This window comes from Rhinolophus hipposideros (assembly GCF_964194185.1).
Source record: "Rhinolophus hipposideros genome assembly, chromosome: 11".
NCBI classification, from domain to species: domain Eukaryota; kingdom Metazoa; phylum Chordata; class Mammalia; order Chiroptera; family Rhinolophidae; genus Rhinolophus; species Rhinolophus hipposideros.
Window position 1 is genome coordinate 53979169 of NC_138057.1, and position 25454 is coordinate 54004622.

General features: G+C 47.9%; 1 protein-coding gene across 6 annotated transcripts in view; it reads left to right on the forward strand.

The window, feature by feature from the left end:
• CCDC180 (coiled-coil domain containing 180) overlaps window positions 1-25454 on the forward strand; it is a 50870-nt gene that overhangs the window by 4823 nt on the left and 20593 nt on the right. For 4 of the 6 annotated variants that reach the window (XM_081067369.1, XM_081067370.1, XM_081067374.1 and 1 more), the window contains 19 exons: window positions 183-271; window positions 1236-1339; window positions 2430-2558; window positions 2656-2766; window positions 2892-2987; window positions 4040-4203; window positions 5537-5656; window positions 8018-8097; window positions 10493-10581; window positions 12036-12158; window positions 13306-13479; window positions 14250-14365; window positions 15300-15426; window positions 17094-17133; window positions 17261-17682; window positions 19014-19243; window positions 22298-22473; window positions 24065-24245; window positions 25164-25310. In XM_081067369.1, the coding sequence (XP_080923495.1) occupies window positions 183-271; window positions 1236-1339; window positions 2430-2558; window positions 2656-2766; window positions 2892-2987; window positions 4040-4203; window positions 5537-5656; window positions 8018-8097; window positions 10493-10581; window positions 12036-12158; window positions 13306-13479; window positions 14250-14365; window positions 15300-15426; window positions 17094-17133; window positions 17261-17682; window positions 19014-19243; window positions 22298-22473; window positions 24065-24245; window positions 25164-25310 (2718 nt within the window). Of the gene's footprint in view, window positions 1-182; window positions 272-1235; window positions 1340-2429; window positions 2559-2655; window positions 2772-2891; window positions 2988-4039; window positions 4204-5536; window positions 5657-8017; window positions 8098-10492; window positions 10582-12035; window positions 12159-13305; window positions 13480-14249; window positions 14366-15299; window positions 15427-17093; window positions 17134-17260; window positions 17683-19013; window positions 19244-22297; window positions 22474-24064; window positions 24246-25163; window positions 25311-25454 lie in introns of those variants that run through there. The other 2 variants (XM_081067371.1, XM_081067373.1) reach the window with 2 other exon arrangements.

Genomic DNA, 25454 nt, shown 5'->3' on the forward strand with positions numbered 1-25454 from the left:
GGATCCCTGGCATCTGCTCAGGCAGTGTTTCTGGGAGACTGGCACACCCTTGGGCACTCTGAAATCAGTGTACCCAGGCTATTGGCAATGCCCATGGTCCCTCTAAAGACTCCTCCAGGTGCTAGAGCTTTCCTGGGTGTGAGGGAGCTGGGGTTTATTGTTCTCCTTTGCTTCTGCCTCAGGGAGAAGGAAACAACTAAGAAGGATAAAGCTCAAGAGAGTGAAAACGCTATCGCTGCCCGAGAAGTACGGGGCCTCATGGACACCATCGGTGAGCGAGCCCCCTATCAGCCGTAGGGCAGGCCTGGCCTGGGCCTGGGAGAGAGCCGCGTGGAGACCTCCTAGGAGCTCTACTGGAGAGGTGCCTGAAGCTCCCACTGTGTTCCTCGCTCAGCCCTCTCCCGGTGCAGGGAGCTGGGGAGCAGGAAGGACTGCCTGCACTGTCTGTATTTCCTGATAAAAGCCAGTTGGTGGAGGATGTTGCTTACTTTATTGCAATTTCACAAGAGGATTTCTCAGTCTACATTCTATTCCTTTGTACCACATTGACTTAGTTTGACTTTATCCCAATATGGAGGCTCTTTTTCCTCATGACTAAAAAGGTAATACATGCTCACTATAGATTAACAAAGGAAGGAGATAAGCAGAAGGTAAAAACTCCCCCTCCTCAATAGCACCTCTTCTCCCAAGAGCGCCCCCCCCCCCCATGAAACCACATGGTGTGGAGCTTCCCACATAGGTCAGGGGACAGGAGAGCAGAGCGAGATCGCAGACCCTAGAGCAGAGGGCCCACGTCCAAATCCCTTCTCAGCCAGCCTGCGTTTGTTCTTTAACCTCCGTGCCGAAGTGTACTTACTTGTAAGATGGGGCCGATAACTGAGTTAGAACAATACGTGGTACACACTAAGTGCTACATAAGTGTTGCTTATTCTTATTTGTGTATATATTTCCTTCTCTAAAACTTTTTTTTAGAACATAAATGATCCCATTCTGTACATAGCATTTGGGAACGTCTTGCTAGCATTTAACTGTGGATGTGAGACTTCATCCTCTAAAGCATTTATGGATCACCTTCGTCTTTTCTCTCTTTTCTTAAGGCTTTGACACTGCTGGCCTGGTTTGGGGACCTGTCTCCCGGACCAGGGCACTTTCTGCCTTGCTGCCTTTTCCTGGGTGCTCTTTCCTCACCTCGGAGGTTTAAGGGCAGATTCCTCAGTTCTGCTCTTCTTCCCCAGTTCCTGAGAAGATCAGCGCCTGCACCCTTGAAGGAGACTATAAGAGGAAGGCCTATGAGAATACCCTGAGGAGCTTCAAGGAGGAGATCGCCCAGATTGGGATGGTGAGAATCCTTGCTCTCACTCCCTTTCTGTCCCTGGGCCATTCTGAAGGAGGGCCTGTCACTGCCCCCACCCTCTCCTTCCCCCCAGCTCAGAGGTTCTCAGTGGCTCACCGTGGTGTTGACAGAACCATAGTAGGCATGTTTCAGTGGCTCATTACGAGTGCTTGTTACAACATAGCCCTATAAGTCAGGTTCTATTATTATGCCCATTTTACAGGTGAGCCCAGGAAGTCTTGTCTGACTTGGCATTAAAGGGGCCAAGTGGGAACTGGACTCCAGGTCTGATGCCAAAGCCCAACCTTTGATCTCCCTATTCAGTCCTACTCATGAGGGGCCAAATGGCCTGACCCCCCATTGGCAACCTGATGCTGCCTAGCCCTTGGTTACTGCCCCCGCTTGGCTTCCTATTTCTCTCCAGAGACCTCATTCCTAGCTACACTGGTCCCAGAATGTCCCTAAACAAGACCCTTCCGGCCCCTGCGGTCCTCTCTGAGCCGCAGATTGCAGTCACCACTTTCTTCCTGAGTGTTTTCTGACTCATGTCGTTCCACTGGATTCCTGGGGCTGGCTCTTGTACCCAAAGTCTCCATAGGTGCTCCCCCAACCAGCTCCTTGCTTTCCTAATATGTCCCATGCTGCTCTGTCTCATCATGAGCTCTGCTGCTTTGCTCATGCGACATTACTGAGCCTCAGTCTCTTCATCGGATGTAAACTTGGAATTCTTTCATTGGCTATTTCTTTAGTGAATATTTGTTGAGCCCCAACCATGAACCTGGCTAAATGTCAGCGCCTGCTTCACAGGCTGTGATGAGGATCAGATGAGTCTGAGGATAAGGGCTCAGCTCAGCATAGAGCAGAGCGTCTGGCACATGGCATATGCCTCAAATGGTGGCTGTCCTTGTGCTGTAGTTGTGAACTAATTAGTAAGTCTTAACTCCTTAAGTCTAGGCAGTGACTATTACTTTTGATCATGATTTTGACAGGACCATGGCTGACACTCTTTCATTACCGCTATGGGGTGGCGGGAGGAGGATTTCTCCTGCCCCAGGGATGTTGATACCGTAGCCATCACTCTCCCGGCCTATTTTAGGGGATGGAACCTCTCATCTTGGAGACAGGAGCACTTCTTTTGAAAAAGCTGGCTGAGTTTGAGGAAAATATCAACCATCTATTCAAAAAGGTGGAAAATGACCATAACCTTGAAGACTACACCATTCAAGTAGGGGACGTCTCGTGGGCTGGCCTGCCCACCCTGGCCCTTCTCCTCCCCTCCCTGCCCTCTGTTCTCCCAGCCTGACCCGAACTTCTTGGCCTAGACCCTGTTGGAGCTGTGGGATCAGGTCGCTGAGAAGTTCCTGCTCCAGAAGCAGAGGATTAAGGAGCTGGATGACACCCTGTACTCACTGGAGTTCTCCCGGGCAGATAAAGTGAGGTGGCCTATGGATGGGCTCTTGGTGGTTTTCACTTGTGGGATTTATGAGGCATCATCTGTTTCCTTTTAGTTCTCCAGGAAAAGAGAGAGTCACTAACGATGGCACCTTGTCATTTTTAGCTAAAAAGCGTAATGAAGAAATATATGGAAATCATAGAGAAAACTGCCTACCTCATGCAGCCCGATGTGTACAGTCTGATAAGTGAAGAAGCCATGGTGAGTGGTTTTCGTGTGCAGGAGGTCAGCCCACGAAGGAGCCTGCTATCTCAGGAATGGTGGGCTTCTCATAGGTAACATTTCCAAATAACTCAGGTTGGCCACGTAGGTTCAGAATCAGAGTCTGTGTTCAGTATTTTCAGTAGAAATCTTTCTACAGTACATGTCGTACGTCCCTGCCCTCTTAATCACAGTAGTATACCGAACACAGCATCATTTCTTGAGCATCGATGATTTTACTAGTGCCTAACGGGACATATCCCAGCTACTGTGTGCAGTGCAGTAGGTGTTGCACCATGAAGGCATTATTTCGTGGCTGTCATGGTCTCGGTGGTCTGTGCTCTCCTGAGTGACCCCAGGCTGCTCTGTTTTTCTAGTGATTCTTGTGCCTCTTCCTGCTGGCCATCAGTGCCTGTTGTTGAACCATGACTGCCCCCTGGCTCTGTCCCAACTGCTTCCGTGTCCACACCTACAGATGCTTTCTTTGGGATAAAAAACTAGAAATTCAAGGTTGTTCATGATACCTCCAAAGTCAGAGTTAAGTCTAACTCCTCCGTCGTGTGAAAGGACTACTCGGAGGCGCATTTTGCTTTCCTGGCTTTCCAGGTCCTGTGCAGAAAGATGGGCAGCCAGATAACGAACAGGCCTCCTGGCAGCACACAGGAGGGTGAAGGGTGTATAGCGTGTAGAATCACAGGTGGGCTGTAGCCCAGGTCTGTGCCTTGGGGTCCTGGACAAAGCACAGACCTCCCTCTTCACTGCCCAGATGTGAAAACTCTGAAATAACTCAATCCCAGTACCTGGAACTTCCTGTCCATAAAATGGGGGTAATGATACTTGACCGCCAGCACTTGTTGGAAGGATGACGAAAGAGGGCTCAGCAATGGCAGCTCTCATTTTGAGTCAAGCACGCATTCCTAACTTATCTACTTGATCCATTAGAGGAATCAACATTAGCAGTGTCCCAGTTATGTTTCATTGTCTGACTTTCCTATGCTTATTTGACTCATTAAAACAACTGGCACATGCTACTTGCCTGCCTGTGCCCACAGGTCATAAACCATGCTCTCCTGGGCAACCGGAGGGCCATCACGCAGCTGTTTGTCAACCTGATGGAGGCCACGCTGAAACAGGAGCTTGAGAGCCACCACCGCTGGCAGGACCTGGTCGATGCTTGGAAGACGCTCAAGAAAGAGGCCCTGGTGCGCAGTTTCAGGTCAGCGCCTGGCCTGCACGGCTCCCGCCAGCTCACGGGGACAGCGGCATGGCCAAGGCGGGGACATTCTCCCTCCCCTTTTCATGACTTTAAAATGCTCTTGTTTCTGTGGTGGTTAAAGTCATAGGTGCTCTTGTTTTTTTTAACATTAAAATAGATAAAAGTATAAAGAAGAAATTTAAAATCACCACTAGTTTCTCACCACAGTGAGAAGCACAGCTGATATTTTGGTGTATTTTCTCCCAGGCTTTTTTAGATCAACACTGCACATGTAGATTTGTATCTTATTTTCTTTATAAGCATTTTCTGAAAACAGTACAAATGGTTTGGAAACGTTAGTCTGATTATCTGCCCAATTTCCACTCTTTACTATTACACGTAGCCCTGTTACTGGGCCAAGGAGAATGGCTGTCCCTCAGGCTTTGACATGTTCCCACTCTGGTAGCAAGTCTCACCCCTGGGAGGGAGGGTGAAGAAAGGGCCCACCTCCATGCTTCCTTTACCAGGTGGCACGAGGGTCCTGGACCTTTTGGCCAATAAGCAAGGCTTTCTTTTGCTGATAAAGGGGCACTTTGGGCCAGGATATCTGAGGACACCAAAGAGTGTCTGTCTCTCTGTGTGCTTCAGGTCTGGGGGTGGTAGGCCTGTCCGTACATCTGCATTTCCAGATGGAGAGCACCAGAGTCTGACACTGGGGATGAAGGAACGTGTACTGGGACATAGATCCACTTGTACGTTCCCTGTGATCTTGATCTAGTGGCTTGAACATTCGGAGCCTTTCTCTTTGCAAAGCAGGCACCATGATGGGCTGGTGATAGGTTTCAGTGACAATCAACAAGATCTGATCTGCATGCAAAGTGCCTGGTCTGGGACTGGGAGATTGTTACAGATGTCATCAACAGTGAGGGCAGGAGCTGACATTTCCTGGGCATTTCCTATGAGTCACGCACTGTGCTAAGGGCTTTGCTTGCAATATCTTGTGAGGTCCTCCTCATTAGCTCCATTCCAGAAGAGGAAGCTGAGAGTCAGCGTGGAGGGAATGACTTGCCCAAGGTCACAGAGCTGGCAGGCAGCAGTTAGGACCCACACCTGGATCTGGGCCTGCTGGTCCCGTGCTTTAGAGTCAGAGCCTCACTGGCAGTCCCTCTGTTCTTCTCCCTCCGCTTCCCTCCTTTCCTCAGTGTCCCAGAGGCCCAGGATGAAGAGGGAGGGGCTGGGAGTGGTATAAGGGTGCTGGGATTCCCAGTGTTCTTACCGTGGGTCTCATCCCCTCTCTCTCATCTGCTGTGCCCCTCCTCTTCTCTCGACGGTGCCAATGTGTCTGCACATCCAGTGAGTTCATGGCCACTGAGAGGATCCAGGCTCCTCCAGCCGTGAAGGAGGAGCTGGAGAGCATGCTGAAGAACCAGAAAGCCCTGCAGCAGAAGCGGCTGCAGCACCTTCGCAGCATCTGGTACAATGGGAGGGGTCCCTCGGGGAGGTAGGCGCAGTCCCGAGCATGGAGCGTTCTCTCCAGGCATCCTCCAGACCAGGCCATCTCCTGGTTCTCGGGTCCTGGGCTGGCGGCCTGGGCCCACACTCTGCTGTTTCAGTCCCAGTGGCAACAAAGAACAGGATACATTTGCTGCAGAAAGAAGTTTAGTGTGACTGTGCCAAAGAGCTTGGAAGGAGTCGATGGCAAGGATGGGAGGAGAGTCGGGGGAGGAAGAGGCTGGGTTAAGAGGTTGGACTCTTTTCCTGAGGGCAGTGGGGAGCAGAGGGCTCTATCAGGTTTTCACTTTAGAGGGTGAGTTGGAGGGGTCTGACGCTGGAAGCCGGGGGTCAGTGAGAATCATCAGACAGGGGACCTATTAGAGGCTGTGGATACCCCCCCTCAGACCTGGGTCACCCCAGCTCTAATCCCATAATAAGCAGGTTGGTGGGAGGTACACAGAATGTTCTAGACTCTGGAAGCCCACTGCCTGGGGTGCTTATAGCATCCATTCTCAACAGCAGGATAGAGCCTGTGTGGTCTTGCAAACTGGAGACACTTAATGTGTTCTTCCTCTTCCTGGTCCCTCCCACCATTGGGGGGTGGGACTCTGGTTGGCCCCGTCTCCCCACCACAGAGCCTAAGCTCTTCTAGGATATAAATGACAATCAGAGCCCCATGTGGTCTCCCCATGTCTGGTACCTCCTGCTCCATGTGCAGCCACATTTCATGTAGGTATAAAATTAACAAGGTGGATACAAATCTCAGGACAAGGAAAGTGCTTCTGTTGTTTTTTTATAATCTATCTATTTCGGACGCTGAGCCGGTTGGTTAAACTGGCACCCTCCGCTTGCTCTGTCTGAACCTCCCCCGGTCCCTATGCTCATGAACAGCCCTCTGCAGGCTTGTGGGTGGTGATGTGTGGGGAGTGTCGGTAAGGTTCCCAGGGCCCCAAGAGGGAGTTAGCCAAAGTCCAGAGAGAATCCCCAGGAATTTTCTTGTATCCAATAAGCCTACATACGTATAATTTTAAAATAATTTTTAAATTAAATTCGTATTTTGTGGTCATGTTAAATTTACAGAAAAGTTACAAAGATAGTACACAGAATTCCAATATACCCCTCACCTAGTTTCCCCTAATGTTGTCATCTTATGTTAGTACTGGACATTTGTCAAAACTAAGAAATTAATTTTCATGCATTACCACTAACTAAATACCAGACTTCCCCTGATTTACCAGTTTTTCCATTAAAGTCCTTTTTATGTTCTAGGACTCAATCTAGGATACCACAGTTCATTTAGTGTAATATTTAAGAGATTACGCTGTATGCACTCTTGTAGCTACCTTTTGCTCTTTACTGCCCTACCATAAGAAAGGTGCCCAAGACCATCCCTGTTGCACATCCTGGCCTGGCATTAATAGCATCTCCCTTTTCACTGTCAAAAACGTCCTGGTTTAGACAACAAATTATATGGTCCTTCTAGCGATATGTGTCTTTCCACGTCATTAAACACCACCCAAAACTTAGGGCTTAAAACAGTCACTTCTGGTTTCCCGTGACTCTGTAGTTCACCTAGGTGGTTCCCCTGGTCTGGGCTGGCTTGGCGGGGGCTGGATGGTCTAAGATGGCCTTACTCCCACGTCCAGACCCTCGGCTGGAACAGCTGAGGCCTCTCTCACTCGTTCTCTCAGCCTCCAGGAGGCTAATCCCGGCTCCTAGCTATGGTGGCAGTGGCAGAAGAGCTCCCTGCAATGAGAAGGCAAGTGGAATGCACAAGGCCTTTCCCAGCCTCTGCTGTGTCATATTTGTTGACATTTCATTGGCCAAAGCAAATCTCATGGCCAAGCCCAGATGCAGGGGTAGAGAAATACACTCCACCTCTCATGGGAAGAGCTAATGATATTTGGCCATTTTTCAATCTGCCACACGTTTTTAATGACTTCACACTGTATTTTATTTAGACAATTCCTTATTGTTGGATATGAAGGTTGTTTGTGATAGTTTGTGTATATAAACAGTAATATTAAGTGACTGTCTTAATAGATAACTTTGTATGCATTTTATTTTATTATCTTAGATTAGGTTCCTAGAAATGGCTTCCTTGGTCAAGTGATGTAAGCCATTTGTTTTTTTCCATTAGGGAAATTCGGTTTTATTTTCAAAGTATCAGACTCGTTAATATGAATAGACTTCATGAGGTGCATGCTTGGCACCAGGAAATCCCTAGCAAGTCATTTTGTTTCTTCAGTATTTACATAGGTGTTCCTTGAAGATGCTACCAGTTTTGGTATGTGAACGGTTTATTCAAGCATGGCTTACTTGTCATATCTTCCTTCCCCAGTGACTTTCTGCCCCCCACTTACAGCAAAGCTCAGCTGGCTGAATGGTATTCTTCTCTCAAGTCCCTGAATACGGATGTTGGTAAGTGAGGTTTGTGGGATTACACTCAGGTCTCTCCAGAATTCTGTTCAAGTAGTAACTTTGTAACAGCTTCAGCCTGTCGGGCAATCATTTATCTGAAAGCTTATTGTAAACTGAGGGGAGGGTGGCAAGTTTCTCCTGGGGAAAATGGGATGGGGTGTGGAGGGAAGAGTAAGTTCTGAGGGCTCAAATCGGACCTCCAAGACCTTGCCCGGCAGACCCCTCTTCCTTCCCACGGCCTCCCTAGTCACTGCCCAGCCAGCAGCAATGCCAGCCACACACTCTGACCCCTGTCCCCTGATTCTAGCATGGAGCCAGAGGGATGACTTTTATGACCACCTGTGAGGACGGCTCAAGGGCCAGGTCCTGGGCATTTGAAATTAAGCACATGGATTTGCAGGCAGAGAGACGTAGGGTTGATGGCCAGCTGTGTGCTTTCCCAGCTTTGTGATATCGGGGAGGTCACGGCCTCTTTTGACCTCAAATCCCTCCTCCGTAAAATAGGGATCTCAAGAAGAGTAATAAAGCTTCCAACTTTGTGGGGCTGATGTAAGAATGACGTGCGATTTTGTGGTCTAGTCATAGTTCAGCACCTGGCTTACATAAAGAGAGTGCTCAATAATAAACGGTGGTGTTTTAAACTTCTCTATAACAAAGGTCCTCAGAGTCTGGCCCATGGGTCACTGCCTGTTTGTAAATAAGTTTCATTGGAACAGAGCTACACTCATTTGTTTGCATATTGTTCCTGGCTGCTTCTGCTCTGCAATAGCGACTATATGGCCGGCAAAGCCAGGGAGATTTACTCTCTAGACTTTTATAGAAAAAGTTTACTAAGCTTTGCCCTAGAAGAATATTTTTATCTCCTTTGAGACTCACAGCGACCTGCTGAGATCAGTGGCATCGTTGTCACCCTGTGGTAAAGAAGGACTCAGAGGTTTAAAGCGGTGAAGTGTCCAGCTCAAGGCCACACAGCTAATTAAGTGTTACAGTTGGACTTGACCTGGGTGCTTTGACTGGTAGAACCCAGCGTTGCTCTCAGGGATCTCAGGTGTATAATTCCAAAGGTTACCCTATAACGCCAAGGGTAAGAGCCCCGATACCCCAACTAATAGCAATGACTGCCGTGCATCAGGCATGTCCTAGGAACAGACATGGTGCTAAGCCCTGCTAACCAGCGGGGTGGATCTCCCCTGGGCGCTTCCAGTTTACAGCCGAAGTCAGACCATGCAGGACATTACAGCAGGGAGTGGACAGCTATATGAGCATGTATTAGGGGACACAGCCTGCTTAAGGGGCATACGTGACCTTGCGAAGGAAGTAATCATTTGGTTCAGACTGCAAGGCAAGTGAGCCAAGCCCAGGGCCGCGGGGAGCTTTCCAGGTAGGAAGAATAACGCGGGGAGACTCAGAGGCGGGACAGAGCTGGGGCCTTCAGGAAACAAAGAAGGTGGCAGCAGAGGCTGGAAGATGCCCACGGGTCAGACTGCGCTGGCCATGTGGCCGTGGGGTAAGGCTGGACTCCATCCTCAGAACTGCGGGGACCCAGTAGGAGGGGCTGAGCTGGGAGTGGTGGAGTTAGAGGGGGGAGCAGATCCCAGGGGCACAGGACTGGAAGACCCCAGGGGGAGAGTCCATTACAGTTACTTTGCAAGAAGGGTAGGGATATGCTGGCCAGGTAAGTGGCTCTGGGGACGGGAGAGACCAGCTTTAGAACTTCTCACCAGTTCCACTGTGTTCTACCCTCCCCAGTGTCTTAAATCTACGCCTAACTGCCACCCACCCTGCCTTACTCCAGCCATTGTTAAGGAACAACCACGCCAAAATCTTTGTGTCGTCTTTCAGTTTCTAACACTGCCAGAAACATTAAACTTCAGTTGCTTATCTTTCACACCAAGAGTCACACTGAGTTGATTATAAACTGGGAGACAGTAGAGAGAAGGAAGAGGAGAAAAGCAATAAGCTTCTGAGTGTCCTGCTAGTCCATTCACTTCTTAAGGAATTAACCACAGACATGATCTGTAAATGCTCATTAGTTTGCGCCCTTGTTATTGTTTTATGACTTGGTACTCCCCCCAAAAAGGATTTCACCAGCCTGGAAACTGAGTCCAGAATAGGGATCAGAATGGATTCAGAACAGATAAAGACAACTCCTCATTTGACGGCCTTGCCTTGGGGTGTCGGGAATTTTTTGAGGAGGGAGATTCCTGCCCCTGATCTGAATTGGAACTGCTGATCTCACCGAAATTATCCTCACTGTCCAGGCACTTTGCAGGGGAGAAATGCTTCCCTTAGTGAAGGGGAAACTCCTCTTTCTGATCTCCCCTCTTCCTTCTGGAAGAGCAACTGACATGTTTTGTTTCTGCCCATGTGACATGTTTTGTTTCTGCCCATGGAGACGCCTACCACATGGATTGCCTGAGGCAGATTCGCTTGCAGTACGAGACGACCTGGCAGGAGTGCCTGGCCCACGTGCAGAAGTGCAAGGTGGGTGTCCCTCCCTGCAGGTCTGAGAGGAGCAGAGGAGGGTACAGGCCAAATGTCGCCTCCCTGGCCTGCCCCTGCCTCTCTCTAGCCTGCATCCTTTGTTTTCCTTCATTACGCACCCCAGGCCCTCACTGGCTTCTGGGCATTCTGAAGCCATTCCCTCTGCCTGAACTCCTCTTCCGCAGCGATTCTCACCTCCTCCTCAGGGTGTAGCCCAACATTAACAACCACCTCCAGAAGCCCTCCCTGATCTCACAAAGTTATACACTCTCTGATCACCTCAGATGTCACCCGTGACCCTCTGTGTCCCTTACAGCGCTTGACATTATTTATGCAGCGGAGGTAGTATGGGCGTCACTGCCTCGCCTTTGTAAATAGTGCAGTCACTGCCATCAACACCCACCTTTTCTCTTTGCTAGAGGGTGAGCCAGTGAGTTCACTCACGAACCCCTTTAGTTACAATGACTGGTTTTCTGGGGTACCAGAAAATATTTTGTCAAAAATCCTCCTTCCCTGCTTCCTCAGTGAAACTGTTTAGATGAAACCCCCCCCCCAAACCTAATCATTTTGAAGAGGGTCTAACCTGCCAACTCTGGCAGTAGGCGTCCCCGAGCTCGGAGGGCCCCACCTGCTGCCTCAAGAAGCTCCTGCTACTCCACCCCTCACATGTCTGTCCGGCTTTTGCTCGGCTACCAAGTCTCTGAGGGGAGCAGTGCTTTGCAGTGCGATGTACTGTCCGGGCACTGTCACTTCTGTGGGCTGTGCCATCCACTTGAACACACTGTCACTGAATACTACAAGGTCCTGCAGCGGAGGTGTTGCCAGCCCCGTCGGGAGACAAGAAGACCAAGTTTGCAAACGGCCCAAGAGCTGCCCGAGCCCACAGGGCTCTGCCCATTTGCTCTGTGGCTTTAGGGACAGCCCCATGCCTCTCAGCTCTTTAGAGGCACCACACCTCAGAAGTAAAGCCTGGAGGGAGGAAGAGGGAAACTTTGAGTCCTCTGAGAACACCCCTGGCAATCACCAAAGCTTTATGAATATAGAGGAGCCCGCTTTCTAGTTGGCATAATTCAGTTACAGGCAATGGGAGCCCTGTTTGACTTGCAGCTAGGCTGAGGCCATGCAGGATGGCAGGCTGTGCCTGGAGGGTAGGACAGTTCTAAGTTCAGGTGTGTGGCCTCCAGCAGGTTCCTTCACTTCTTTGAGCTGTGGTTTCCTCATCTGTTAAAGTGGGGCTAATAAGAACACCTCGGGGGGATTCAGTGAGACATGGGGTGGGGGGAGCACGCAGCACCTGGATGTGGTAGGCAGACTGTAAGATGGACCATCTCTACTGCTCTGAGAGTTTCCCCTGAGGTTCTCAGGGGTGTGTGGGAGGCAAATCTCGGGGCAGGACCAGGCCCTACGGTCAACTCCACACCAGCCCTAAGCCACACTGCCTTCTTCCCCTCCAGAAACAGCTGCTGGACTGGAAAGCCTTCACCGAGGAGGAGGCAGAGAGCCTGGTGAGCCCGTCCTTCTTCCAGATGGTGGGAGTGCTCCAGAGCAAGGTGGAGGAGGAGCTGGAGTTCTTGGATGTGCGTAGCCTGGGACCCACGCAACTGGGGAGCAGGGTGGGGGTCCCCCCCGGGCACTGGGCTGTGAGAAGAATGGGATTCCAGAGGCTTCCAACTTTCCTGTCACTCAGTGCGTCCATTTCTCTCATCATGGCCAACCCCTCGGAGCAGCTGCTCTGCGCCGGGCACTCCAGGCTCACCCCTGACTCCTTAGCCACCCGCTGAGGAGCCAGTCCTGCTGCACAGGACTCCTTGGGAGCAGTGTTGACAGTGAACGCTCCCTGAGCCCTTGCTGGTCTGGGTGCTGAAGGGCCGCGAGGAGCAATGAGTGCCTGCCCCTGGAATCTGGAGTGGGGTCAACAAGCATTTCCTGTAAGGGACCAGATAGTATATTTCAGGTTCTGTGGGCTGTCTGGTCTCTGTTAAAAAGTCCCACTCTGCTGTTGTCACACAAAAGCAGCCCTAGGCAATGCAGAAACAAATGCATATGGCTATGTTTCAATAAAATTCCATTTGTGGCCACTGAAATTTGAATTTCATATAATTTTTACATCATTAACTATCTCATTTTGATTTTCCCCCCAGCCATTTAAAAATATAAAATCTATGCTTAACTCCCAGGGCCAAACAGAAAAGGACAGAGGGCCGCATTTAGCTCACAGGCCAAGCTTGCTGAGCCCTAACACTGATGAGAACGTAAGACACACATTAAAAGGGAGAGAGGTGAGGATTTCACAGCAGAGTGTGGTGTTTGGCTCAGATGCTGAGTCAGGGAACTCCGAAGAAGGAAAGATGCCCCAGGTCGAGATGGGTATGGCCACCCGAGTGCCCAGGCTGGTTTCTAGGGTGGTTCCTCTTTCTTCTAGGGCCCAAACTCCATTTTCTTTCTGTCACTGACTTCAGTGGACATTGGAAAGGCCTAGACATGGGACTTTAGGGTCAGCCAGACCAAGGGCTTGGCTGTGGGCAGACTAGAAATGCTGCCCAAAGGAGGGAGGACCATGAGCCAACGTGAGGCCCAGAAGATGACCTTGAGGGGCTGTGCCCATGCAGCGGTGGCCAGTCCTTAAGGCCTCCTCTGTTGGGTGAGGGAGCCCTGTGAGTAGGGCCCCCCTCCTTGCCCCGAGGCAGTCAGCAGTCAGGACCCGTTTTCTGGCTTCTACTGCAGAAATCCTTCGAGGCTCTGGCGAAGCAGTCAGAATGGCAGAGCCTGGACCTCTTCAACTACTTCCAGGAGGCCGTGAGGCTGTGGGAGGCACATCAGAGCATATTGTCTGTGCAGGAGCCGGAGCTTGAGATGCGGATAGAGCAGCAGCGCCAGAAGCACAGCCTAGAGAACCAGGTGTGGCCCCCAGCACCCCGGGCAGCCCCCACAGGGGCTCAGGGGCTGAGGGAGGGGCGATACCCAGATTGCCAGCTGCCTGATGGCTCTGCTTGGTGGCCCGTGAACTCAGCCAGCATTCAGATGGAAAAAACAAAACAAAACACCTTTGATCCGTACTTCACACTGGAACAAAAATTAATCTCAAATGTAAAACTTCAAGCTAGAAAACTGGAGTAAATGGAGAAATTGAGGCTCACTTTGGTCGTGGATAGAAGAAATTCAGCTGAGTCCGGTGCGGGCTCTGCAATGGATCCCTGGACCCAAATGTGTCTGTAAGAGTGTGTGCCTGAGAGATAGACCGAGGGTATATACTGTACATCTACCTCTCGCAGTGCCCAGGACATGAGCTGGCCCCTGCCCCACTTGCCTTCACGCAGTCTAGGGAGTGGAGTAGGTCTACTCAGCAACTGATTTCAAGTACGACTGGTGAGAGTGAGGAGCAGGTGCCATGGGCAGGTGTGACAGGCCGGGCTGGGTGGGTGTGAGGGACGTGTCCCTGAGGAGTCCCATCTGGGTCTCCAGGGGTATCAAGTGGACAGAGAAGAACATTCCAGACAGAGAGAAGAGCCTGGAGGCCTAGCAGTGCCCTTTTTGTAGAAAGGAACGTCCTGAGCCTGCCCCAGGGGCCTGGACCTCAGTTCCAGTGGCAGCATCTCTCTATGTCACTTACACTCTGTGAGGTCTGGTAACTCATGTCTGCTTTCTCCTCTTTTGGGGGTGGCTATCAGGCCCAAGAGGCCCATCTCGATGAGCTCTTGGACCAACTGAGGCAGCAAAGCAGTGAGGAAACACTGACATCTCACCTGGAAAAGGCCAAAGATTTTCTGAAGAATATGAGACACAGGTAGGCAGACCAGACCCCAAAAGACAGAAGGGGATAAACTGGAATTCCTATGCAAGGTCAGAGAAAGCCTGCTCTGGAGCCCAGGGATGTTTCCAGCAAGCTCAAGATTAAAATGTTACCTGTAACTTTGGAGAATTTTGTGGTCCTTTGCAGCTATGCTCTCAGCCAACATAGAAGCTTCTAGGGAGAACTCTTCCTTTTTATGGACATGTACATTTATATATGTGGATATAAGCACATATAAAGTGTTTTTTAAGTATAATAAAAGTTGGATCATACTATGCAAATTGTTCTATAACTGCAGATACATTTCCATTTTTAAGTGACCTCATAGAATTCATGCATATGGTTGCTTCATAATGATTTAATCATCTCTCAATTGATTAGCTTTTTAAAATTGGTTCCAGTTTCTCAATATTAAAAACAGTTCTCTGTGAACCATCTTGTATCTTTGTGCCTTGGTGCAATGAATTCTGTTAGGACTATTCCCAGAAATGGAATTACACTGCCAATAGATTGCAATTCTTAGATTCAGAAGTATATCTCAAGTAACCCCCTGAGCCTTGGTCTCCTTACCTAGGAAACAGATGAAAGTCTGTGTCTTGGGGTATTAGAGGGTTTGATAGGATAATAGAGGTGAAGTTCAAGGACAGGGTTAGGTCAGTAGACAGGAAATGGAAACCCATGTTACAGCGAATACAGGGAAGTCTCTCGTGTGTTTTCTAAATGTTATATAAAGAGTATGTATTCCTTGTATGGTGAGAAAAACAGCGAAACACCAAGCACTGTTATTGTAAAAGGAAACCAATACAGCCGCTCTGTGCAGAGCTAAAGGCCAACTTGCAGGCCATCTCAGTGGGGCCAGGGGCGTGACTTTTGGCTAGGGTCTCCCACACTCAGCCAAGCCCTACTTAGGTGACTGTTTTAATCACAGGTATGAATGTTTTCATGTCCTCCTGACAAAAGAAGTGATGGAGTACCCAGTGATCATACTGAAAGAACTCAACACCTACAGCCTCAATCTCAGCCGGCACTTCTACGTTCGTGAAATCTTTGAACAGGTATGGAGAGACATGCAAAAAGCCCAGCCACTCACCAAGAAGCAATGGATGACTTCTAGTTTTGATTTGCTCCAATTTTCAACACCTCCCCTAACCTGTCTGGAGTTAAAACCTATGTAGGGACATCAAAGATAAGAAGCTGAAAACCTCTCTAAAAGAGACCGCTTCTTTCTTAGTTTAGAAGAGCTCCAAATTCAGGCCTCAAGGCTTGAACGGAGTTATAATAACAAGGCTAATTTATATGACTCTGAGTTCCATTCATCCGACCCACCACCGCCACATAACCCTCCTAAACACAGCTCTGACCCACCCACTCTCCTGCCCAGAGGGCTCTCACCCACTGGGCAGCCCCGACCGAAGCCCTGGACGACCAGAGGCCCCACCTCTGCTTCCCACCTGGAGTCTCCCTGCGTCAGCAAACTCCTGGCTCTCCCTGCACGTGCCCTGTGCTGCCCTTCCTCATCCTGCTCCTCTGCTGGGATCCTTCCTTCTGCACACATCCCAACTCCGCCCATACTTCCGGTCCACTACCAGTGACAAGTGCCCCATCGTCTCAGCCTGGCCCCCACCTCACCTTCCTCACCCCCTCACCTCTCCTCTCTCTGAGCGTCTTGTATGTGGGTTGCTGTCAAGTACAGTTCAGAGCACCTGTTGGAGGTGTTTCCTGAAGGGTAGATAGATAATGCCTTACTAAGTTTCATTCAACCTTGATTGCCCTTAGCACAGTGTCTTGCACATGTTTCAGACACAATGAATACCACTGGGTAAAAGCATGAATACCTGGAATGTCCTGGTCTGCTTCTCCCAGAATTTGGCTCTTTCTCACCCACCCACCCAGCCGGAGTCCTACATGGCCAGTGCTGAAAACACTTGTGGTTGACACTGAACCTGGCCAAGGCTTTCCTGTGTACATGGTGTCCCAGACTCCTCAGAGAATCCCTCCTCTTGGCAGGATCACTGTTCCAATTGCTTGTAAAGGCTCCCTGTGGCCCCTGGGTTGAGGTGGAACCCAAACTATAAAAGGGTGAGCTCGCCATCTGCCTTTTGAGATCAGTCTGGTTGCCTGGGTTAAAGAATAGGCACTACCATGGTCTCCATGTTTTACTGAGGACACTGAGCCCCACAGGGTTTATAAAGGGGCTTGCCCAAGGTCACCGGCTAATATGGAGCTGGCACTTGAATCCAGACCTGCAAACTCCACAGCTCACGGCACACGTCTATGGCACACTGTATCCACAGCTTCACCCGGGGAATTGGAAGAGTTAACTAGGAGGCTCCTAGGTCTTGTAAATCATGTTCATTCTCTGTGTTTGTCAACACAAAATGAACTGGGCACAGCAGATTCCTGCCCCTTTGTTTGAATCCTTCAATTTATATTTTCTTGCTCTTTGCCCCAGATCACTACCAAAAATGTGTCAGAATGAGATTCTATTCTATTAATGCCTGTTGTGTGACAAAAGGGTTTGCTAGTCTGTGTTGGTTAAGGAAAACTGATTCCTTGGATTGGGAACACCCTCATGACCCCAGTGAAATAAAGGTCAACGCCTGTGTTAGGCATTGGGGGAGGGAGTGGTCCTTTTACCTGAAAGAAAAGAGATGCTCTCAGATGTGGCCTTCTGGATGAAGGCAGCTCTGCTCACTCAGTGTCCCGTGATTTTTCCTTGTAGAACTTGGATGGGGAAGTCATTTTCAAGCTCAGGAAACCAGGTAAACCTTTTATAAGTTAAGGTCATTCTCCCTGACCTCACTCTTATATATATGTGGGCTGGGGATGCCAATCCAGGCTACGTTGATAACTTGTTTTTCCTTGTACTTTGGGATGGGTCCTCAATAGAAGCACACGAAAAGCACTTCTGGGAGAGAATGAGAAAACTGAAGAGAAAGCAAAGGGATGGAGTGGAAAAGAGCAAAAGTGAGGAAAGCTTAAGTAGAGAGACAAGTTCCCCGAGGTCAGCAGAAGAGATGGAAGAAGAAAAATATGAAGGCAATGCGTTCTCCATAACTGAAGAGGTGGGAGTGAGCCAGCAGGAAAAATCTGTACTGAGTGACGAGACAGATGAGTTGAAAGAGGGCTCCATTCAGGGATTAGAAGAAATGCAAGTTGAAGGAGACAGCTCCTTAAAGCCATCTCAGAACCAGGCAGATGTGATGGTTCAAGAAGAGAAGGAAGAGGAGAAAGAGGAGGAGGAAGAAGTAGAGGAAGAGAATACAGAGGAGGAGGAGAAGGAAGAACACGAGAGTTTATCTATGGTTGAGGTAGGCCAGCAATAGATTCGTTCTTGGACCTGGGGAGGATGTTCTATGTCCACTCTGTGTATTAATAGAAGGTGGGGTCCCTAGTGGCTCAGACTCCATTAGGGTGCATATATGAGGTGTGATAAAAAAATACGATGAATTTTTTTTTAATTTGTTACAGTAAAAGACACATTGCCATTAACTCCCTTCAAAATACTCCCTCCTTGCTTCAAATACACTTACCCATCCTTCTTGCCACTTTCTGAAGCAGTCCTGGAAGTCCTCTTTCATGAGTGTCTTTAGTTGCGCTGTCGTGGCTGCTTCGATGTCCTGAATCCATTCAAAACGTTTACCTTTCGTGGTCATTTTCTCTTTGGGGAAGAGCCAGACGTGACACAGTACCAGATCCAGTAAATAAGGTGGAGGAGGACACACCGTAATGTTTTTATTTGACAGAAAGTGCCATATCAGGAGCGATATGTGACATGGAGCCTTTCCATTTTGATAAAACAATACAGTGAATGCTGCTGCTGAGTGCCATCCAATGGAAAGGCAGGGATCTTCAGTACAGGGTAAAGTCACATCGAAGCTTAGTAACCGTGTGTGACAAGTTTCAGCTTGTTCAATGCAGTCAGTCAGGTATGAGCTATGGTTGAGAGGAGGTGTGTTTTAAAGTGTGACATAAATCATCCTCCATCATGACAATGCTCCGTGTCACACATCGCTTCTGGTACATGGCAATTTCTGTCAAATAAAAACATGACAGTGTGTCCTCATCCACCTTATTCACTGGATCTGGCACCGTGCGACTTCTGGCTCTTCCCCAAAGTCAAAATGATTCCGGACATCGAGGCAGCCACGATAGCGCAAATAAAGACACTCATGAAAGAGGACTTCCAGAACTGCTTCAGAAAGTGGCAAGAATGATGGGATAAGTGTGTTTGAAGCAAGGGGGAGTCTTTTGAAGGGGATTAATGGCAATGTGTCTTTTACTGTAATATATTTTTTAAAATTTAAACATTGACTGTGGTTTTTGATCATACCGCGTATGAATTTTGGAGGGACATCGAACATTCAGTCTATGGCAACTGTGCAGCCATTACTCAGCTCCAGCCAACAATGCCATATGGGAATGAATGTAGGCTCAGAATTGCCAGATTTTCTGTATTTTGAGGGAAATCAGAAATCCAGACTATATGTGGAATTTCCTGATTTTAAAAGCACAATGTGGGCAAAAACAATTACAGGCAAGATTTGGCCCACAGGTTTACAACCTTAGATGTCAGGAACCTATGGTTGGGATCCTCAGGTCTTCTGATGATGTCAAGTTTAAAATCTTGTTTTCTGCTTAGTCCGAAGCCCAGGAAGAGAGTCTGGAGGCTGTTTCCCATGAGGATATGGAGTCCTTCACGACCGCCAGTGGGAACACTTATTTTGTCTTCCTACCCCTGGAACAAGAAGAGGAAGAGTGCAAGAGGTCCCATTCCAACTTTTCTACCCTTCTCACTGATGATGCTTCCAGTGCCAAGTTTCTAGAACAAGTGAAAATTCCCTCCACACTACTTTTAGAAATCAAGAAACAGTGAGTAGAAAACCCTTTTATTCTCATTCTCTTGTCCTGAGTTTTATTGACAAGGTGAAGTATTATAACAAAAATTGGACTGATTTCAGCCGGTAGAAGGAAATGTGTAAGTAACTGAGGGAAGAGATAAGAGACAGAATTAAAAATAGCAAATGTCCAGGACTTATTTCTAGTCACAGATATCCTCTGTGGGAGTGACCCCTCCACCTGTCCCAGGATGCCTTGTTGGCTTGGGCCTTATACATAAGACATAGTATTGTCTCGGCAAGATGTTTCCAGATCCTGAGCCATCGATAATCTTAAGTGTGCCTTCGATAATCTTTTTTCCTTCAATTTTGTAGATATAGACCATAAGTGTGAGTATATCAGTGGTATTTGGCTCTGATTACGTGACACATTTATTGCAGAAAATTAGAAATAAAAAAAAAAAAAAAGGAAAATGAAGACTATAGAAATGACCCATAATTCTACCACTGAGAATTTACCTCCCCTACTCCCGAGTTTCTGGGCCTTCATGTTTGAATTTGGACCGAAGTGGATATTTGCATTTGGCTTTAAGCTAGCATTTCTGTTGCCCTTCTGACTATACCATGTCATAGCTAGGACTAACCAGCTAGAGATCACCTGGTTAGTCTACCTCCCATGTTTATTCTATTCTATTACATGGGCAGGTAATAGAAGGAATAAAGCCAGGATTTTGTACTCTTTTCTCCATCATCTCAGCATCTTCTCACCTTGAAAAATGTCTCAACTCGAACCTCATTTTTCTCCTTCTTCTATCACAGGCCATTGTCTGTCCTTTCCATAGCCCATAGAATGAACCACCACAAAAGATCAGCAGTTCTTATTTTAGACGTTCTGGTGTATGTGTAGTGGTGCTTCATTGCGGTTTTAATTATCATTTTCCTGATGAATAATGATGTTGTACACCTTTTCTTACACTTGCTGACCATTTGGTTATCTTTTTGTGAAATATCTAGTAAAATCCTTTGCCATTTTCTTTTTGGAGGATTGTCTATCTTTTTTCACATTAATTTATATGAATTGGTTACCTCTCCTACCGTGTTTCCCCGAAAATAAGACCTAGCAGGACAATCAGCTCTAAGGCGTCTTTTGGAGCAAAAATTAATATAAGACCCAGTCTTATTTTACTATAATATAAAACTGGGTCTTTATAACATAATATATTACAATATAATAATATAATATAACATAATGTAATATAATATAATATAATATAATATAATATAATACCGGGTCTTACATTAATTTTTGCTCCAAAAGACGCATTAGAGCTGATTGTCTGGCTAGGTCTTATTTTTGGGGAAACACGGGAGGTATGATCTGTCAGGTAAAAATATGGCAAATGTTCATCCCCTCTCTGTCTTGCCTTTTTACTCTTTTAAAGGTATCTTTATATGAACAGAAATTCTTATTTATAATAAGGTCCTATTCATCAATTTTTTCATTAAGGTTAGTGTACTTTGTGTCCTATCTAAGAAATCTTTCCTTGCCCCAAGGTCATGAAAATATTCTGTTATCTACTATAAATGTTATTGTTTTGAACTTCCACGTTTAGATGTACAATCCGTCTGGAATCAATTTTTGTTTATGGTGTGAGTTTATCCATATTTCCCACATGGATACCGAGTTGACTCCAGACTGAGAAAACTCTTCTCTCCCCACTGCTCTGCTGTGCCTGCTTCTGTTCCCTATGTGTCTATTCTTGCATCACTACCTCACCTTGCTTGATTACTGTAGCTTTATCCTAAGTCTTTTTTTTAAAATTAAAGTTTATTGGGGCGACAATTGTTAGTTAAATTACATAGATTTCAGGTGTACAATTCTGTATTACATCATCTATAAATCCCATTGTGTGTTCACCACCCAGAGTCAGTTCTCCTTCCATCACCATATATTAGACCCCGTTTACCCTCTTCTAGAGCCCCCATCCCTCTGGTAACCCCTAAACTATTATTCTAAGTCTTAATATCTCAAAAGTATAAGTCCTTTGACGTTGGTCTTCTCCAAGATTGTCTTGACTCTCCTTGACCATATTTATATTTCTATATAAATTTGAAATCAGCTCATCAGTTTCCATAAGAAGGCATCTGCTGCAATGTTTTTTTTTGTTTTGTTATTGCATTGAATTTATAGATAAATTTGGGGAGAACTAACATCTTAACAACATATAGCCATCTTAATCAATACATAAATTTTAAAAAGGAAGAAGTGATAAACTAGGAAAAATATTTGCAGCTCACATCACAGTCAAAGGACCTCATGTTCCCAATATATAATGAACTCCTGTATGAAGAGGTTGGTAATAAAAAATGCAGCTACACATTAGAGAAATGGGCAAAAGATATTAATGGACAGTGTGCAGAAAAACAATTTAAGTAGTCTTAAACACATGAAAATATGCTCAGTCTCAGTCATAACATGACAAAATCGTCAAATTCAAAAGCTGGACAATACTCTCTGAGGCTGTGGAGAAGCAGGAACTATTATTCATTGCTTGGTGGGAGTTCAGGTTGCCTTGCAATGGAAGCAGTTTGGCCATAGCTTCAAGAATCACACATGTATTTTAGTCTTTGACAATACATAGCCATCTAAGGCTATGTTTTGTTAAGATGTCAGTTCTCCCCAAATTTATCTATAGATTCATCGCAATAACAACAACAACAAAATCACAGCAGATGTCTTCTTATGGAAGCTGATAAGCTGATTTCAAATTTATATATAAATACAAGTGACAATCCTAGTTCAGGGAAATTTATCCTATAGAAATGCTTCTACACTTGACATATGTACAGGGTAATTCATTGCAGTCTTTTTTATAAGAACAAATACTTTGAAACCACCCAGTGTCCTCCTCTGGCAAGGGTATCGTTAATGAATGATGGTCCACCCAGACTAGAAAAATACAATGTAGTTGGGAAATAAAACAAGGAAGAAGGAATGAGGGGAGAAACACTTCATGTATCGATATGGAAAGATCTCTCCCTGGTAACGATGACTGTCAGGGATGACCTCCACTCTTCTCTCCCTCAGACTTCGAGCTGGCTTTTTTGAGCACTTAGAGAAGTGGTTTGACCAGTGTGCCCTCAATGCCCGGGTCACTTTGGCCACTAAGATTGATGAGCTGGATTCAGAACTGGAGCTGCGTCTGCACCTGCATCAGCCAAGAGCCCAGCGCATTGAAAAGGACATCCACAACTTCAGGGCAGGTACAGACCCTGCCTAGGAAGGCTGCCCTGCCCCAGACGCCCCAGTGTCTGTGCCACTGCAGCTCTACATTCATAAGCTGCCCCAGTTTGCACCACACAACATTTATCATGTTGTCATCGCACCATGGAAGATATGTGTGAGGGTTGGCACCTCCTGTGCAGGCAGAGAAGGTAGTACTCAGAATCCTCATTCAAGACTTTTTAAAATTGTTTTTTTAAAGGAGGGCATTAGATGCTGACATGAAGAGTATGGTCCTGTTTTAGTCGTGTGGATCCCGGATGTGCTCACATGCCTGTCGGATGTACACCTGTATGGCTGATGCTCTAGAAGCAAGCCTATTACTCAGGAATCAGAGCTGGCAGGCTCAACCATTGTAGCTGTGTGACTCTAGGCAGGTTACCTAACTTCTCTGATCCCTCCGCTCCCTGCAGAAGGGGATGTTGTTGTTGGTAATGATACAGTGAGGGATCATGAATACCTTGTACATGTCACAGCCGCCAAAAGTAGTAGCCATTAATTTCAGCTTATAATTTATAACACTTAAAAAAAAAAGAAGTGCTATTTCTTTCTTAGGCGGAGAGCTCCATTAATAGAGGGACACACTTTTAGTTGAATTCTGCAGTGACCCCTGTTAGGTTTTCACTTGCGTCGTACTTCAACCTCCATCATAGACTTTTAGAGCTTGAAGCGGGTCCCGACCTGAGCTCACCCAACCTCCTCCTGCCTGCGGCAGTGAAATGGTGATGGAATCAGACAGCCTGGCCTGGCCCAGTGCTTGTCGCCTCAGGAGACCTTTTTGACTTTTGGAACCTCCTTGTCTTCATCTGGAAAATGTACATGAAATATCAATATAAACAAAGATGCTTTCTAAAGGCTGGTTTCCTTCCCCTTTCCTGGCTCCCGGGGCCCAATGGATAGTGTGGAAATTGAGGCCAGAGAAACAACATCCTCGAATCACAGCGTTCATTTTTGGCAGAGCGGGGACCACAGCACTTTGACCACTCCCAGCAGTAGGGAGATCGGACGGGGTGATCTGGGGCTGTTAGCTCTCAAGGCCTGTGATGGAGCTCTGGAAGCCAAATCCTGGTTCTTTTTACTCCGCCTTGGAAGTTCATTGGAATTCAGGTTCATTGGAAATGAGTAGCCATTGATATAAAGGAACAATGCCCTAACCAGCCAGTTGTGTGCTGGTTTTCTCCCCAAACCTTCTTACGGAGATCCCTGCCCTACCCAGTACCCTCCTCCCATCCCACCTGCTCCTGGGTCGCTCCCCTGGGACTCCCTAACTCCCAGGCTTTGTTCTGCCCCACTGCAGGCAGGATGTCTCCATCCACAGAGACCTCCCCACCCACAGCTGGGCAGAGCCTCCTATCCAGTTAGAGACCCTGGGGCAGTCTCAGACTGGCCTCCCTGAGATCTGTGTCCTATGCCAAGCCCTGGTGAGGACAGTGGGGCAGAGTAAGGTATATTGTCCTGAACGGTCTCTGCTCTGCAGCTGGCCTGGGAGAGGCAGCCGTCTGTCCAGCAAAGGAATGTCCTGAGGTGACTCAGGATCCCAGAGGACCTCGTTTCCCCTCATCCTTTTTGCAGCTGAGCTCTTGCTTCATCAAGAGCGGCTGGACAGCCACTGTGCTGGGGTGACCGAAGCTCTGAAGAAGGAGAAGCTGCTGTTCTATCAGTTCCAAGAGGAGCAAAACACCAGGAGTAAAAACTTCCGCCGCAAGATTTACGACATGGAGCACACCTTCGTGAATGCCACCAGGAGCCAGAAGTAAGGGCTCTGGAGTCCCCATCCGGGCTTGGCTTCGTGGGCCTAGAACCCAGCCCAGCGCAGGCAGCTGCTCCCAAAGGAGTGGTCTCTCCCTGATGGATAAGAGAGTAGAGTTTTTCAGGCCCCAGGGCAGCAACCTTCTCTTTTCAGCTCACCTCTCCACAGTAGGTGAGAAATACCTGTCTGGGGTCTGGAGGCTGGGGGTGGAGCTGGCTGAGCCACCGGAGAAGAAGAAAGGGTGTTCATGGTCAGAATTCAGGGATGCCAATGACATGCCCCCAAATGTACATTGTGGGGAAGACCACTTCCGTCAGGTAAAATCAGGAGGAGCTTGCTACAGAATCCCCTCTCTCCCCCCACCACTGACCCCCATCAGGAAGGAGCACGGGTGGGGAAATGCTCAGGGCAAAGCAAGGGGTTCCGGGGAGGCCATTTAGGGATTTGAGATGGAGGCTCTTGAGTGCTTCAGGGAGGCCTCAGTCAGGTAGCAGGTGAGGAGCCCTCACAGGTGTCTGTCTGTACAGTGGTCGGGTACACAAGAGGCAGCTGGGAAGGGTGGACTTGGGTGTGAAGAGGAAACTTGCAGGGTGCTTTTTCAGGAGAGCACCAGGGCACAGGGGCCATATTGCTAGGAGTTAGAGAGAGAGAGCGTGCCAGAGGGAGGATGAGATCCAGGAAGACCTGGGGATACTTTCACCAATTTGGTGGCAGGGGCCAGAGTGAGGGGAAGGAGGCCCTCTGATCCAGCACACTGAGAGTTCCACACCGTGTCCTGCACTTCCTTCTAATGCCTCGTTTTCTACTCAGGGAAGATAGACAGTGGTTCTGGTTGCTGGGCACGGTGGTGGAGCTCAAGTAGCCTTCTACTTGAGCCCTCCCATGCCCAGGTTACCACCCTGCTCCTCTCATGTCCCCCAGGCTGGTCACTCTCTGTAACACACTGCACCAGGAGCTGCTTAGCTACATCGATGTCATCCAGTTGTCCCTGCGCAGCTTCCGCCAGTACTTGGAGGAGAGCCTGGGCAAGCTTCGCTACACCAACGTTGAGTTTCTCAAGCACTGCAGGTGGGACGCAGCATCCGGGGCCTCTGCAGGCCACCGGCTTGTCTCTTGAGAGTTGGTCATTTCCCCCTTAATTTTTAAAAAATTAAATTTATTGGGGTAACATTGGTTAATAACATTATTATAAGTTTCAGGTGTACAATTCTA